At 43.2% G+C, this 13767-nt stretch overlaps 2 protein-coding genes across 2 annotated transcripts in view; one reads left to right on the top strand and one right to left on the bottom strand.

Annotated features, from left to right (window-relative positions):
- The window catches only part of LOC121641689 (E3 SUMO-protein ligase ZBED1-like), a 631274-nt gene that overhangs the window by 218483 nt on the left and 399024 nt on the right, over window positions 1-13767 (top strand). The window lies entirely within an intron of this gene.
- The window catches only part of LOC121641698 (gastrula zinc finger protein XlCGF8.2DB-like), a 54550-nt gene continuing 53305 nt past the window's right edge, over window positions 12523-13767 (bottom strand). Inside the window, exon 4 of the mRNA XM_041987988.1 lies at window positions 12523-13658. Coding sequence (XP_041843922.1) covers window positions 13204-13658 — 455 coding nt within the window. The 3' untranslated portion in view covers window positions 12523-13203. The remainder of the gene's footprint in view (window positions 13659-13767) is intronic.

Genomic DNA, 13767 nt, shown 5'->3' with positions numbered 1-13767 from the left:
GCAGTTCAAAGCGAAGCATCACAGTCCCATAAAAGCCTCATTGTTCCCCCTGCAGACAACAAACAAAGAGTCCAAGACTACATAAACAGTCAAGCAGACATCTTAGAAAATCATTCAGCATTCCACTATGCAGCAGGCGATGCTCATACATCGGCACTCCACACGAGAGAAAGGAAAAATGTTGTTGCACGATCGACCCCCCATAATATGCAACCTGAAAGCGAAGAAGACCAACATACATATTATGTACAAAATCATCAACAACCTCTCAGCCACAACCATTATCAGGGTCCCATCAGATACAGGTGTGACCCAAATCCACCTTTCCAGCGTGACACCATCACAACATCATCTAACCACCATGAGACATCATCTTCCATGGATATTGTAAAATACCTCATGAGACGAGAGTTAGTGTCAGCTACTTTACAGAAATTTGATGACAACCCACAGAATTACAGATTATGGAAAGGTTCCTTTCTGAGTGTCACCAGAGACTTGTGCTTAACACACAAAGAAGAACTTGACCTCCTTTTACGGTGGCTGGGACCACAATCTTCAGAGCAGGCAAAGAGAATCAGCTCTGCACAGGTTCATGATGCTGCCGCAGCTCTCGGATTGGTGTGGAAGCGTCTTGAAGAGTCATATGGAGCTCTTACAGTGATTGAACATGCACTCTTCAAAAAGATGGAAGATTTTCCAAAGATATCAAACAGGGACAACAGTAAACTAAGAGAACTGTCAGATCTTTTGCTCGAAATGCAGTTAGCCAAGGAGGAAGGTTACTCACCTGGTCTTGCCTTCCTGGACACACTGCGTGGAATTAATCCAATAGTGGAAAAATTACCATACGGACTACAAGAAAAGTGGATGTCATGGGCATCCAAATACAAAGTGGATCACAATGTCATGTTTCCACCATTTTCCGCCTTCTCTCGCTTCATTCAAGAGCAAGCCATGATGAGGAATGATCCGTGTTTCTCCTTTCTGACAGCAGGCACAGAGCAGATGGAAAGACTCAGAAAAAACAACAGAATACAAATATCTGCAAGAAAGACGGACGTCGCACACAAGTCTGCTGTAAAAGAACTTGACAAGGGTGATGATCCTGACACAAGAAACCTCACCCCCTCAAGAAATGTTGCAGCTTTCGCAACAAGACTTTAGACGAGAGAAAAACATATCTTAAGGAAAACAACATCTGCTTCAAATGTTGTGCCTCAACCAAACATCTGGCAAAAAACTGCACTGTAAAAATTACCTGCTACGAGTGTGGAAGTGACCGTCATATCTCTGCACTTCATCCAGGTCCTGCTCCCCATGACACCAAACCTCCTCCTGAGCTGGAACATCATGGCGGGGAGCCAAAAGCACATGCGGACTCAGCAACAGCAATGTGCACTGAAATCTGGGGAAATGGACACGGCTCAAAATCATGTGCTAAAATTTGTTTAGCTAAAGTCTATCCAGCAGGCCAAATGGACAAAGCTGTCAAAGTGTGCACGGTCTTAGATGACCAAAGCAACCGCTCCCTTGCCCGCTCAGAGTTTTTCGACATTTTCAATGTTGGAAAGTGTACTGAACCTTACACTCTCAAGACATGTTCAGGCATAGTGGAGGTGGAAGGGAGGAGAGCTAAAGACTTTATCATTGAGTCAGTTGATGGTCGTGTTAAAGTTCCTCTCCCCACACTGCTGGAATGTGACATGATTCCAGAGGATCGGTCTGAGATACCCTCACCTGAGGTTGCACAACACTATCCTCACTTAAGCTCCATTACACACAAGATCCCACCCATCGATAAAGATGCACAGATCCTCCTCCTTTTAGGAAGAGATGTCATAAGACTTCACAAAGTGCGAGAACAAGTTAATGGTCCCCAGAATGCACCATTTGCTCAACGCGTCGACCTCGGCTGGGTTATCATAGGAGACGTCTGTCTTGGTCGTACACACGCACCTACATCTGTCAATGTCTACAAAACAAGTACCTTGTTTAACGGGAGACCATCATATTTAAACCCATGTGTCAACAACATGCATGTAAAAGAAAAACTGCCCACAAAGAATACAAATCTCTGCACACAGAACAGTATGGTCACTTCCTACAAAAACTCAGATGGTCTGGGTGCCACTGTGTTCATCAGGACTGACAACGATGAAAGGCCTGCACCTTCACAGGAGGATGAACACTTCCTTAGCATCATGGAAGCTGAAATGTTTCAAGATGCATCTAACAGTTGGGTTGCCCCCCTCCCATTTGCAACACCCAGGCGGAGATTACCGAACAACCGAGAGCAAGCCCTTAAGCGTCTCAACACTCTCAGACGAAGCCTCAACAAAAAAGCAGACATGAAAGATCATTTTGTCAAGTTTATGCAAAAAATCTTTGACAAAGAGCAAGCAGAAATAGCACCAGCCTTGAAGCCGGAAGAAGAGTGCTGGTACCTCCCATTCTTCGGCGTTTATCATCCTCAGAAACCGGGACAAATAAGGGTCATATTTGACTCCAGTGCCAAGTTTGAAGGTCTGTCCTTGAATGACGTGCTGTTAAGTGGCCCAGACCTGAACAACTCCCTGCTTGGTGTCCTGATGCGATTTCGCAGGGAACCGATTGCGATAACAGCCGATGTGGAGCAGATGTTTTACTGTTTCACCGTGAGGGAAGACCATCGCAATTTTCTTCGCTTCTTGTGGTACCAAGACAATGACCTTTCGAAGGAAGTGGCAGAGTTCCGGATGAAGGTGCATGTTTTTGGTAATAGCCCATCGCCAGCCGTATCCATATATGGAATGAGAAAAGCTGCTCAGACTGGAGAAAAGGAATATGGAAAAGACGCAAAACAGTTTGTTTCAAGGAATTTTTATGTTGACGATGGCCTCACCTCCCTTCCCACAGAAGCCGAGGCCATCAGTCTCCTCCAAAACACTCAAAAGATGTTGGCTGGGTCAAACTTGCGTCTTCACAAGATAGCCTCGAACAGCAGTAAAGTGATGGAAGCATTCCCAGCTGAAGATCTGGCAAAAGACCTCAAAGATTTAGACCTTGGATGTGACCCCTTACCTCTTCAGCGTAGCCTTGGCCTGAGCTGGAGCCTACGTTCGGATGCTTTCACATTCCAGGTCTCTAAAGAAGAAAAGCCCTTCACCAAACGAGGTGTCCTCTCAACTGTTAATAGTTTGTATGACCTGTTGGGATTTGTCGCCCCATTAACTTTCCAAGGAAAAGCTCTCATCCGGGAGTTTACTGCAGAATCATGTGATTGGGATGACCCTTTACCGCTAGCCAAGGAGAAGCAATGGACCGCATGGAAAGACTCGCTCTTGGATGTAGAACTATTGGACATTCCCAGGCCTTATGTGGCATTTTTCCTGGCTTCGACACAGCGGAAGGAGCTATGTGTCTTCTCAGACGCTTCATGTACCGCAATTGCTGCGGTTGCTTACATCCGTGTTCTCAATGACCAAGGTCAGTACCTCTCTGGGTTTATCATGGGAAAAGCCAAACTTGCCCCAAAACCTGCACACACCATACCACATTTAGAGCTGTGTGCAGCGGTTCTGGCTGTAGAGGTGGCTGAGCTCATTTGTCAGGAAATGGACTTGGAATTTCATTCCATTGACTACTACACAGACAGTAGGATCTCTCGACGATTCTATGTCTATGTAGCTAACAGAGTTTCACGGATCAGGAAATCAACTACACCTTCGCAGTGGCACCACATATCAACAGAACAGAACCCAGCTGACATCGCTACAAGACGAGAGAGAGAAGTGAGCCTTCTTCTGCAGTCAAACTGGTTTGTCGGACCTCTGTTCCTCAGAAAAGCACCCCAAAAACCATGTGCTTACTTACTGTGTATGTTACTGTCACAGACTTTCATATGATGAGAAACACCCAGTCATACTTCCCAAGAAACATCATGTGACAGCATTGCTTGTAGAGCATTACCACCAAGAGGTTGCTCACCAGGGTCGACAACTCACTGAGGGAGCTCTCTGCTCTGCTGGTGTGTGGATTCTCGGAGTGAGAAAAGTAATCTCTAGCCTGATTTATGGATGTTTCATTTGTCGTAAACTCAGAGGTACACCACTGGAGCAGAAAATGGCTGACCTCCCCTCCGACAGACTTGTGATGAAGCCTCCATTTACCAGGGTTGGTTTAGACGTTTTTGGGCCATGGAATGTCCTCTCACGTCGCACCAGAGGAGGCGCAGCAGAAACCAAACGTTGGGCAGTGATCTTCAGCTGTTTAGCATCACGGGCGGTACATATTGAAGCGATTGAATCTATGACTACTTCCAGTTTCATCAACTCGTTGAGAAGGTTCTTCGCCGTTCGAGGGCCCTCCAAAGTTCTTCGCTCTGATAGAGGGACTAACTTTATTGGAGCCTGCAGAGAGCTGGAAATCTGCACAGAAGATCCTGAGGTACAAGGTTATCTTGGCTCTGAGGGCTGCACATGGACTTTCAATTCACCACATTCTTCCCATGTGGGAGGATCATGGGAGAGAATGATTGGTATTGCACGCAGAATCTTGGATGGCTTGTTTCTCCAGTCTGGACCTATGCGTCTCACTCATGAAGTTCTGACGACCTTAATGGCAGAGGTTATGGCTATTATGAACGCTCGTCCACTTGTTCTAGTAACTGCAGACCCAGAGTCACCTTCTGTTCTAACTTCCAACATGCTCCTCACACAAAAGGCAAGCAGTGCCTCAGCACCAGCAGTAGAGTTTGGTTTGAAAGACTGGTATAAAAAACAATGGCAACATGTCCAATGTCTAGCTGACATGTTTTGGAAGAAATGGAAAGTTGAGTATTTGTCAACTCTTCAACCTAGGAAAAATGGACTACTGACAAATACAAAATTCAAGTTGGAGACATCGTATTGCTGAAAGATGATCTGGCCAAAAGGAATGAGTGGCCGGTGGGTGTTGTCACCAACTGCATACCAAGCGGGGATCAAAAGATCAGGAAAGTGTAACTAAGAGTTGTGAAGCAAGGGACCCCTCGCATCTACTTACGTCCTCTGTTGCAGCTCATCCTGCTGCTTCCCAAAGACTCTGATAAGGTCAAATAAGTAAATGCACTGGTGGTATAAAAAATGATACCAGACGGGGAGTGTGATGGTTTCATTTAATATGTGCATGTGCAGGATGTAGACATCTCAGTTACTGATGTTTTAGCACCCTCTTGTGGTGTCTGTAGAATTCAGGAAGTTCATGTACTAGGGTAATACACAGTTTCCGGTCCTCTCGATGTTCGGCTCTCATAAGCCTGTAAGTTTTAAGTGTTTGTTTCCCTAATAAGTGCATGTATGGATATTTTATGAGTATAAAAACTTTCCATAGGTGATATGTTTTCGCGGACTTGCGTGCTCATGTGAGATCGATTTCTACATAAATTAGCGTTGGCATGCTAGCTAACGCTAACGCTAACGCCGCTAGCATGCTAACAGGCCAAGCAAATTGTTTCCCATTGAAATTAATGCAAAGTTAGCATTAGCGGTTAGCCTTATGCTAACGTTCACACGCGGGATACAATTGTGTAGTTTCTTTTCATGTGTTATGTTGTTTTGCATAGAACGGTTGACTAACTAGTAACTGTTGTTTAGATAATGCGTGTGATGAAACATTAATGTATTTTTCTGTTCATTTCAGTTTTACAAATAGAGAATCTCATGAAATAAAAGCCTTGAAGTTACTCCATGGACTGTTAACTGTCTGTCTAACAAGATAAGCATCCGGCCAGCTCCACATTTTGTGAGGACAGAACATATATTCTACATTAAAATTAGAATTTCAATTAGAATTTTGATGCAGAACTTGTGACAAGTTCAATTTGTAATATACAGTGTAACATTATTTTTTATAAAACAAATTCTTCTGTAATTGCTTGCAGTAAAATTCTTATTGGACCTGTACCTTTTCAATAGTGGGCAATCAAATGTCGGCGCATCGCCATATTGAAGCCCCCACCAACTGGTCAAAAATAGCTTAAACGTCTCAAAAGTAGGCACATAATGTCAATGTGGGGTGCTGGACAATGTGTACATTTTAAAATCTCTAGGTCTTTTGGTTAGCTAGTTAGTTAAGGATCTGTGCAACATAGTAAAAAATCAGATCAAGCATCTAAGAAAAAGTGTATCCAAGTAAATCCACCCTTGACCTTTGAACACTGTGAATGACATGGACTGATTGTTTACTGCAGTCTCACAGATCTAGGAGTCACAATCACTGCCAAATTTGGGGTTGCAGTGGTCAAATTGGTGAAAATATCAGGCCTCTAGCATGAAGTATGGTAAAGCTAGGACAGATTGAAAAAGGGTGTCCACGTCTAACACTTTAACATTGGAGGTCAGGTGGGGAGGTCGTGGACGGAGGCTATAACTGGGTCATATGTTGTCCTAGACAGCTAGGTATATTCATCTAAGGCAGGGGTGTCAAACTCCAGTCCTCGAGGGCCGGTATCCTGCAGGTTTTCATTGTTACCATGATTTAATACACCTGAATAAAATCAATCCACCGGGGGTGGATAAGGTCCGACCAGAGTTCCTTAAGGCTCTGGATGCTATAGGGCCGTCTTGGCTGACACACCTCTGCAGCATTGTGTGGACATCGGGGACAGTTCCCCTGGACTGGCAGACTGGGGTGGTGGTCCCCCTCTTCAAAAAGGGGGACCGGAGGGTGTGCTCCAACTACAGGGAGATCATACTCCTCAGCCTCCCTGGTAAGGTCTATTCAGGGGTGCTTGAGAGGAGGGTCCGTCGGATAGTCGAACCTTGGATTGAGGAGGAGCAGTGTGGTTTTTGTCCCGGCTGTGGAACAGTGGACCAGCTCTACACCTTCTTCAGGGTCTTGGAGGGTGCATGGGAGTTTGTTCAACCAGTCTACTTGTGTTTGTGGACTTGGAGAAGGAATTTGACCGTGTCCCCTGGGGTCTATTGTGGGGGGTACTCCCGGAGTATGGAGTGCTGGACCCCCTTGTATGAGCTGTCCGGTCTCTGTACGACAGGTGTCAGAGCTTGATCCGCATTGCCGGCAGTAAATCAGAATCATTTGCAGTGAGGGTTGGACTCCGCCAAGGCTGCCCTTCGTCTCCAATTCTGTTTCTAACTTTTATGGACAGAATTTCTAGGCACAGCCGAGGCCTTGAGGGGATCTGGTTTGGTGGCCTCAGGATTGGGTCACTGCTCTTTGCGGATGATGTGGCTCTGTTGGCTTCATCTGGCTGTGATCCCCAGCTCTCACTGGAGCAATTTGCAGCTGAGTGAGAAGCAGGTGGGATGAGAATCAGAACCTCCAAATCTGAGACCATGGTCCTCAGCCAGAAAAGGGTAGAGTGCTTGTTCCAGGTCGGGAATGAGGTCCTGCCCCAAGTGGAGGAGTTGACGTATCTTGGGGTCTTGTTCACGAGTGAGGGAAGGATGGAGAGGGAGATCGACAGGCGGATCGGTGCGGCGTCTGCAGTGATGCAGACTCTGCATCGGTCTGTCGTGGTGAAGAAGGAGCTGAGCCAAAAGGCAAAGCTCTCGATTTACCGGTCAATCTATGTTCCTATCCCTATCCTCACCTATGGTCACAAGCTGTGGGTAGTGACAGACAGAACGAGATCGTGAATACAAGCAGCCGAAATTAGTTTTCTCTGCAGGGTGGCTGGGCTCTCCCTTAGATATAGAGTGATAAGCTCAGTTACCTGGGAGGGGCTCAGAGTAGAGCCGCTGCTCCTCCACATCAAGAGGTGCCTGATGAGGTGGCTTGGATAGCATGCCTCCTGGACACCTCCCTGGTGCGGTGTTTCGGGTATGTCACACTGGGAGGAGGCCCTGGGGAAAACCCAGGACAGGCTGGACAGACAACATCTCTCGGCTGGCCTGGGAACGCCTTGGGATCCCCCCAGACAAGCTGGTGAATGTGGCCGGGGAGAGGGAAGTCTGGGTTTCCCTGCTTAGGCAGCTGCCCCCACGACCCGACTAGATAAAAATCACAAAGTGGATGGATGGATAATAGGCCCAAAACAAATATTTTCTTTAATATTTCAAAAGTGCTTTTGGGTCAGGCCTGCAAAACTCAGCTTGTGATTGGGATATGCTTCTGTATGTGTACCAAGTTTGAAGTGTCTGGGTCAAATGGCAGCCTCACTATAAAGTACTAAGTTAGCCCTGTTAGCATTTCAGAACACTAAAAACAAACTATTTTTTAAATATCTCAATAGTGCTTTGAGCTATTTCCACCAAAGTGACAATGTTTCATTGGCACATGATTATGAACAAGTGTACCAAGTTGAAAGTGTTTGGGTCAAACACTACGCACTTCATGACAGTGTTATCTTCTGCATATGCATGTCAAATTGGGGCCACACACCGTTCACACTTCAGTGTGATGACAGTCGCATTGAAATAATAATGTGACAGACCACACAAACACACACAAAAAAATCGGATTTCAGCATTAAAACCAGCAGTGTAAATGTAGCTTTTGTGGGATGGTGCACAGTCACTTTATCTTGAATGTGAACAACAAAAAATTGATCATTGTTGACTTCAGGAGGAACAGGAGTTAAGAAAGCAATGTTTTCATTCTGGAAGAAAGAGGTGGTGGTGTGCTACAGATCCTAGGGAGATCAGCTTGTCAACAAACTATCACAGAAGCATTAACAAGAAAAAACAGAGCAAATGAGGAAGCTGAGCTCCTTCAACGTCTGCATATCCTCTATCAGCCTGTGGTGGAGAGTTCAATTTGTTTTGCAAAGATCTGTTGGGGCAGTAGAGTCAGCACCAGAGACAGACCCGGCAGCATGGGCGGGCATTGGGGGGCCGTGCCCACCCACGGACTCAGCTATGTCCGCCCTGGACTAAAAGGGTTTTGTTTTTTTAATTGGAGTATCCATCATCTTTTCAAGCTATCTATCTTGATGTGTCAATCCTACAATCCAACCAATGAACAAAGGCAACATTTAGCCAATTACAGACAGAGGGAGGGCAGGTCATTAGGTCAAACGATTAAGCTCGCCGGTCTGGGTGCCGTGAGATTAGCTGCATTTTGCCGTCATCGGCACGAACATACTACATTATTTGCTTCAGATGTATGATGTGTGGAGGGTCCAGGCTGTGTAGATAACGGCAGTCCTGATTTTCCCAGGTCCAGCAGGACCCCTGTTTATTAGAAGGTTCAAAAATATCTGTAGTGTTTGGCAACAGAAGGAGAAAAGTAGCTCGGTCAAAACACAGAGAGCTGCTTTCTAAAAGGTTTCTGAGAGGAGTTAACATGCCCTGTGAGCCACAGAGTGCCCCCAAACATAGGGTAAACAACACCAAGCCCATTAAGTTAGCTTTATTAAATGTTAGGTCATTAGCAGGGAAAACATTTTTAATTAATGATTTTATAACTGAGCACAACCTTGATTTTATGTTTTTAACAGAAACTTGGTTAAACCAAGATAACAACACAGCTGCTCTGATAGAGTCAACCCCTCCCAACTTTAGTTTTATCAGTGAGGTCAGACTGAACAGGAGAGGGGGGGTTACAGTCTTATTTAATGAATCCTTTCAGTGTAAGCAGTTATCTCTTGGAAGCTTTACTTCTTTTGAATATGTGGCTCTTCAGTTGAAAGCTTATTATAAAATAATATATCAAAATTTCTATAGACCACCAGGGCACTGCGCAGAATTTTATGATGAGTTTAGTGAACTGCTGCTACAATCTGTTTGGATTTTGACTGTGTCATTATTGTTGGCGATTTTAACATCTATGTAGACAATCCTCAGGACAAATCGACTAAAGATCTGGGTAACAGTCTGGAGAACTTTGGGCTGACTCAACATATAACAGAGCCCACACACATTAAAGGACACACTCTAGACTTGGTGAAGTGTGTTCCCAGCCCAGGTTAGGCAAGGCAAGGCAAATTTATTTGTATAGCACATTTCATGTACAAGACAATTCAAAGTGCTTTACATAAAACATTTCAGCAGGGTGCAGAAAGCAATACAAAAAAAAAAAAGATTAAAAAGATTAAAACAAATGCAATTAATGAAATAAAACAGATAAAATGCAAGAAATAAAATTTCAGTGTGGGGAAAGACAATAAAATAATAAATTGCATTAAAATTATTAAAAAGTTTCCGTGTAGATTTCATGCATAGGCGCATGAGAAAAGAAATGTTTTTAACCTGGATTTAAAAATGTCTACATTTGGTGAAAGTTTAATCTCCACTGGCAGTTTGTTCCACTTTTTGCATCATAACAGTTAAATGCTGCTTCTCCATGTTTAGTCTGGACTCTGGTCTGGATTAGTTGACCAGAGTCTTTGGATCTAAGAGCTCTGCTAGGTTTATATTCTCTGAACATATCACAGATGGATTCTGGGCCTAAACCATTCTGGGATTTGTAAATAATCAGAAGGGTTTTAAAATCTATTCTGTGACTGACTGGAAGCCAGTGTAAAGATTTTAAAACTGGTGTGATGTGTTCAGATCTCTTAGTCCTGGTTAAAACTCTAGCAACAGCGTTTTGGATGAGCTGCAGATGTTTAATGCTCTTTTTAGGAAGTCCTGTTAAAAGACCATTACAGTAATCCAGTCTACTGGAGATGAATGCATGGATGAGTTTCTCTTGGTCTTTCTGGGAGACTAAACTTTTAATCCTGTTGATGTTTCTGAGCTGGTAAAAAGCTTCTTAGTGACAGCTTTGATGTGGCCGCTGAAAGTCAGATCTGAGTCTATCAACACTCCAAGGTTACGAACTTGGTCATTGATTTTAAGAGCCCGAGTCTCCAGGTGTTTACCAATGCTGACCCTCTTCTCTTTGCTACCAAACAGAATAATCTCAGTTTTGTTTTCATTTAATTTTAGAAAATTCTCCTTCATCCAGGTGTTTATTTGCTCCAGACACTGACACAATACGTCTTATTGGACTGCAGTCATCTGGTGACAGAGACACATAAAGTTGTGTATCATCTGCATAACTTTGATAATTAATGCTATAGTTCTGTAATATTTGACCCAAAGGGAGCATATACAAGTTGAACAGAAGAGGTCCAAGGACTGACCCCTGGGTGACTCCACAAGTCATGGCTACTCGCTCAGATTCATAGCTGCCGATCGTAACAAAATAACTCTGGCCTTCTAAATAGGACCTGAACCAGTTAAGAACCACTCCAGAAAGTCCAACCCAGTTTTCCAGCCTGTGCAACAGGATTCTGTGATCTACAGTGTCAAACGCAGCACTGAGATCCACAGAACCAGGACTGATACTTGACCAGAATCAGTATTCAACCTAATGTCATTTAACACTTTGACCAGAGCTGTTTCAGTGCTGTGATGAGGTCGGAAGCCGGACTGAAATTTATCAAGATTTCCACTTTCATTTAAAAAGTCATGAAGCTGGTGAAATACAACTTTCTCAATAATCTTGGAAATAAAAGAGAGGTTAGAGACAGGTCTATAGTTGTTCATTATAGAGGCGTCTAGAGTCCTTTTCTTTAGGAGTAGCTTAATAGCAGCTATCTTTAGTGACTTGGGAAAAATGCCTGATGCCAGTGAGCTGTTAACTATCAGTAGGAGAGCACTTTCTACTGAGGTAAAAACTGTTTTTAAAAAGTCGGATGGTATCATGTCCAGAGTGCATGTTGTTGATTTCAGATGCCAAATTGTTTATTGTAGGATTTTTAAATCACCCGTTTTAAATTGCGACATGACATCAGAATTATTTCCGGGATTTAGACACAGGCTAATTTTCTTGTTTGACTGTGTGGAATTAATATTTTGCCTAATTGTTTTAATTTTTTGGCTAAAAAAAGTTTGCAAAGTGGTTGCATTTCTCAGTGTAAAGGAGCTCTGGGCTTATCTGTTTGGGGGATTTGTAAGTTTTTCAATCATAGCAAAAAGAGTGCGAGAACTGTTGACATTCCTGTTAATCATTTCAGATAAATGCAGCTCTCTGGACTTCACAGCTCATTGTTATAGTTACGCAGGCTTTGTTTGTACAGCTCATAGTGAATTTGAAGTTTATTTTTCCGCCATTTTCGCTCAGTTTTTCTGCATTCTCTTTTTAGGCTGGTAACCACAGTGGTGTTTCTCTATGGTGTTTTCTGTTTGATCAAAGTGCTCTTGATTCTTATCGGTGCAACAGCATCCATTACATTCAAGATTTTCAGATTGAAATTATCCAGGAGTCCATCAACTGACTCTGCACTGGTTGTTGGTAACATAGCTATAGCCTCCACAAACTTAGCACTTGTTCTTTCATTAATGTACCTCTTCCTAACGGAGAAGCAGGTTGGTTGGACATTCTGAGTGATCAGTAAATCAAACAAAATACAAAAAATGGTCAGACAAGGCCAAGTCAGTGACCACAACAGAAGAAATATGAACACCCTTTGAAATAACCAGGTCCAGAATGTGACCTCGAATGTGGGTCGGTTCTTTTACATGTTGCCACAAACCAAACATGTCCAATATGGAAGAAAATTCCTTGACATTACCATCCGTCATGTTATCTATGTGAATGTTAAAATCCCCAGTTAAGATGAAATGGTTAAAATCAGTAGAGATATTCGACAATAATTCAGAAAATTCATCAATAAAATTTACAGTGTCCTCGACTTCTGTAGATGATTAGAGAAGGAGAAGCAGCCTGTGTTGACTGTTTAAAGTACATAGTTAAAATAGCACACCATAGGTATAGGAATTTAAAAGTATGCAGTACCCACGGAGTGAGCAATAAAGAAAAAACAAACTAAATGGAAAAAAGGCATTTAAAATCCTGGCAATCGTTTAATAATCAAATTAAAGCATTCTGAATCATAATCTAATCAAAATGTGAGGTACCTAAGAGTGTACAACCCCACTAATGGACAAGCTGATTAAATTCTCGTCTGAAAGAATGGATGACAGGTCGAAACGGGAAACTCCCAAAAAGAAGTACAGAGAGAGATCAACACTTTCCTGGAGAAACAGTATGAGAGACCTTTGTTCAAGTCTGTCCTGAATGTGTTACGATTAAATTAAGCTGATATGTATCTGGGAACATATCCAGGGCTAATGGGGAGATGAAGCTGGTTTAAATCAGACTTCTTTGAGTGACTCTTTCTAGTGTGAGTTTTCTAGAATACCCCCTTGAAGTTCCTCTAACCAGCTCATATTTACACTATAAACAACATTGTTTACAGATTAGTAGCAAAATTCTGCACTTGCGTCATTTCTATTTTGCGTGGACACGCATGTGTCCTTTTAAAGAGAGACGCCACCTAAATAATTCACCACAAACCTCACAAGGAAACGGTCTCTGTCCTGTGTGGATTCTCATGTGTTGGTCTAAGCTTGTCTTGCGACTAAATCTTTGTCCACATTCATCACAGCTGAATGGTTTGTCTCCTGTGTGGATTCTCATGTGTTGGTTTAAGTGTGTCTTGCGACTAAATCTTTGTCCACATTCATCACAGCTGAATGGTTTGTCTCCTGTGTGGATTCTCATGTGTTGGTTTAAGTTTGTCTTTTGACTAAATCTTTGTCCACATTCATCACAGCTGAATGGTTTGTCTCCTGTGTGGATTCTTGTGTGTTTGTTTAAGTTTGACTTGTGACTAAATCTTTGTCCACATTCATCACAGCTGAATGGTTTGTCTCCTGTGTGGATTCTCATGTGTTGGTTTAAGTGTGTCTTGCGACTAAATCTGTGTCCACATTCAGTCATTTTACCACAGATTTTTGATGTTGACATAAATATTAAATTTAACAGTTTTTACATGTGTTGACACTTTCCTGC

Source organism: Melanotaenia boesemani, chromosome 6 (genome assembly GCF_017639745.1).
Source record: "Melanotaenia boesemani isolate fMelBoe1 chromosome 6, fMelBoe1.pri, whole genome shotgun sequence".
Taxonomy (NCBI): domain Eukaryota; kingdom Metazoa; phylum Chordata; class Actinopteri; order Atheriniformes; family Melanotaeniidae; genus Melanotaenia; species Melanotaenia boesemani.
The sequence above is the reverse complement of the archived record's forward strand: the minus strand, read 5'-3'. Positions and strand labels throughout refer to the sequence as shown.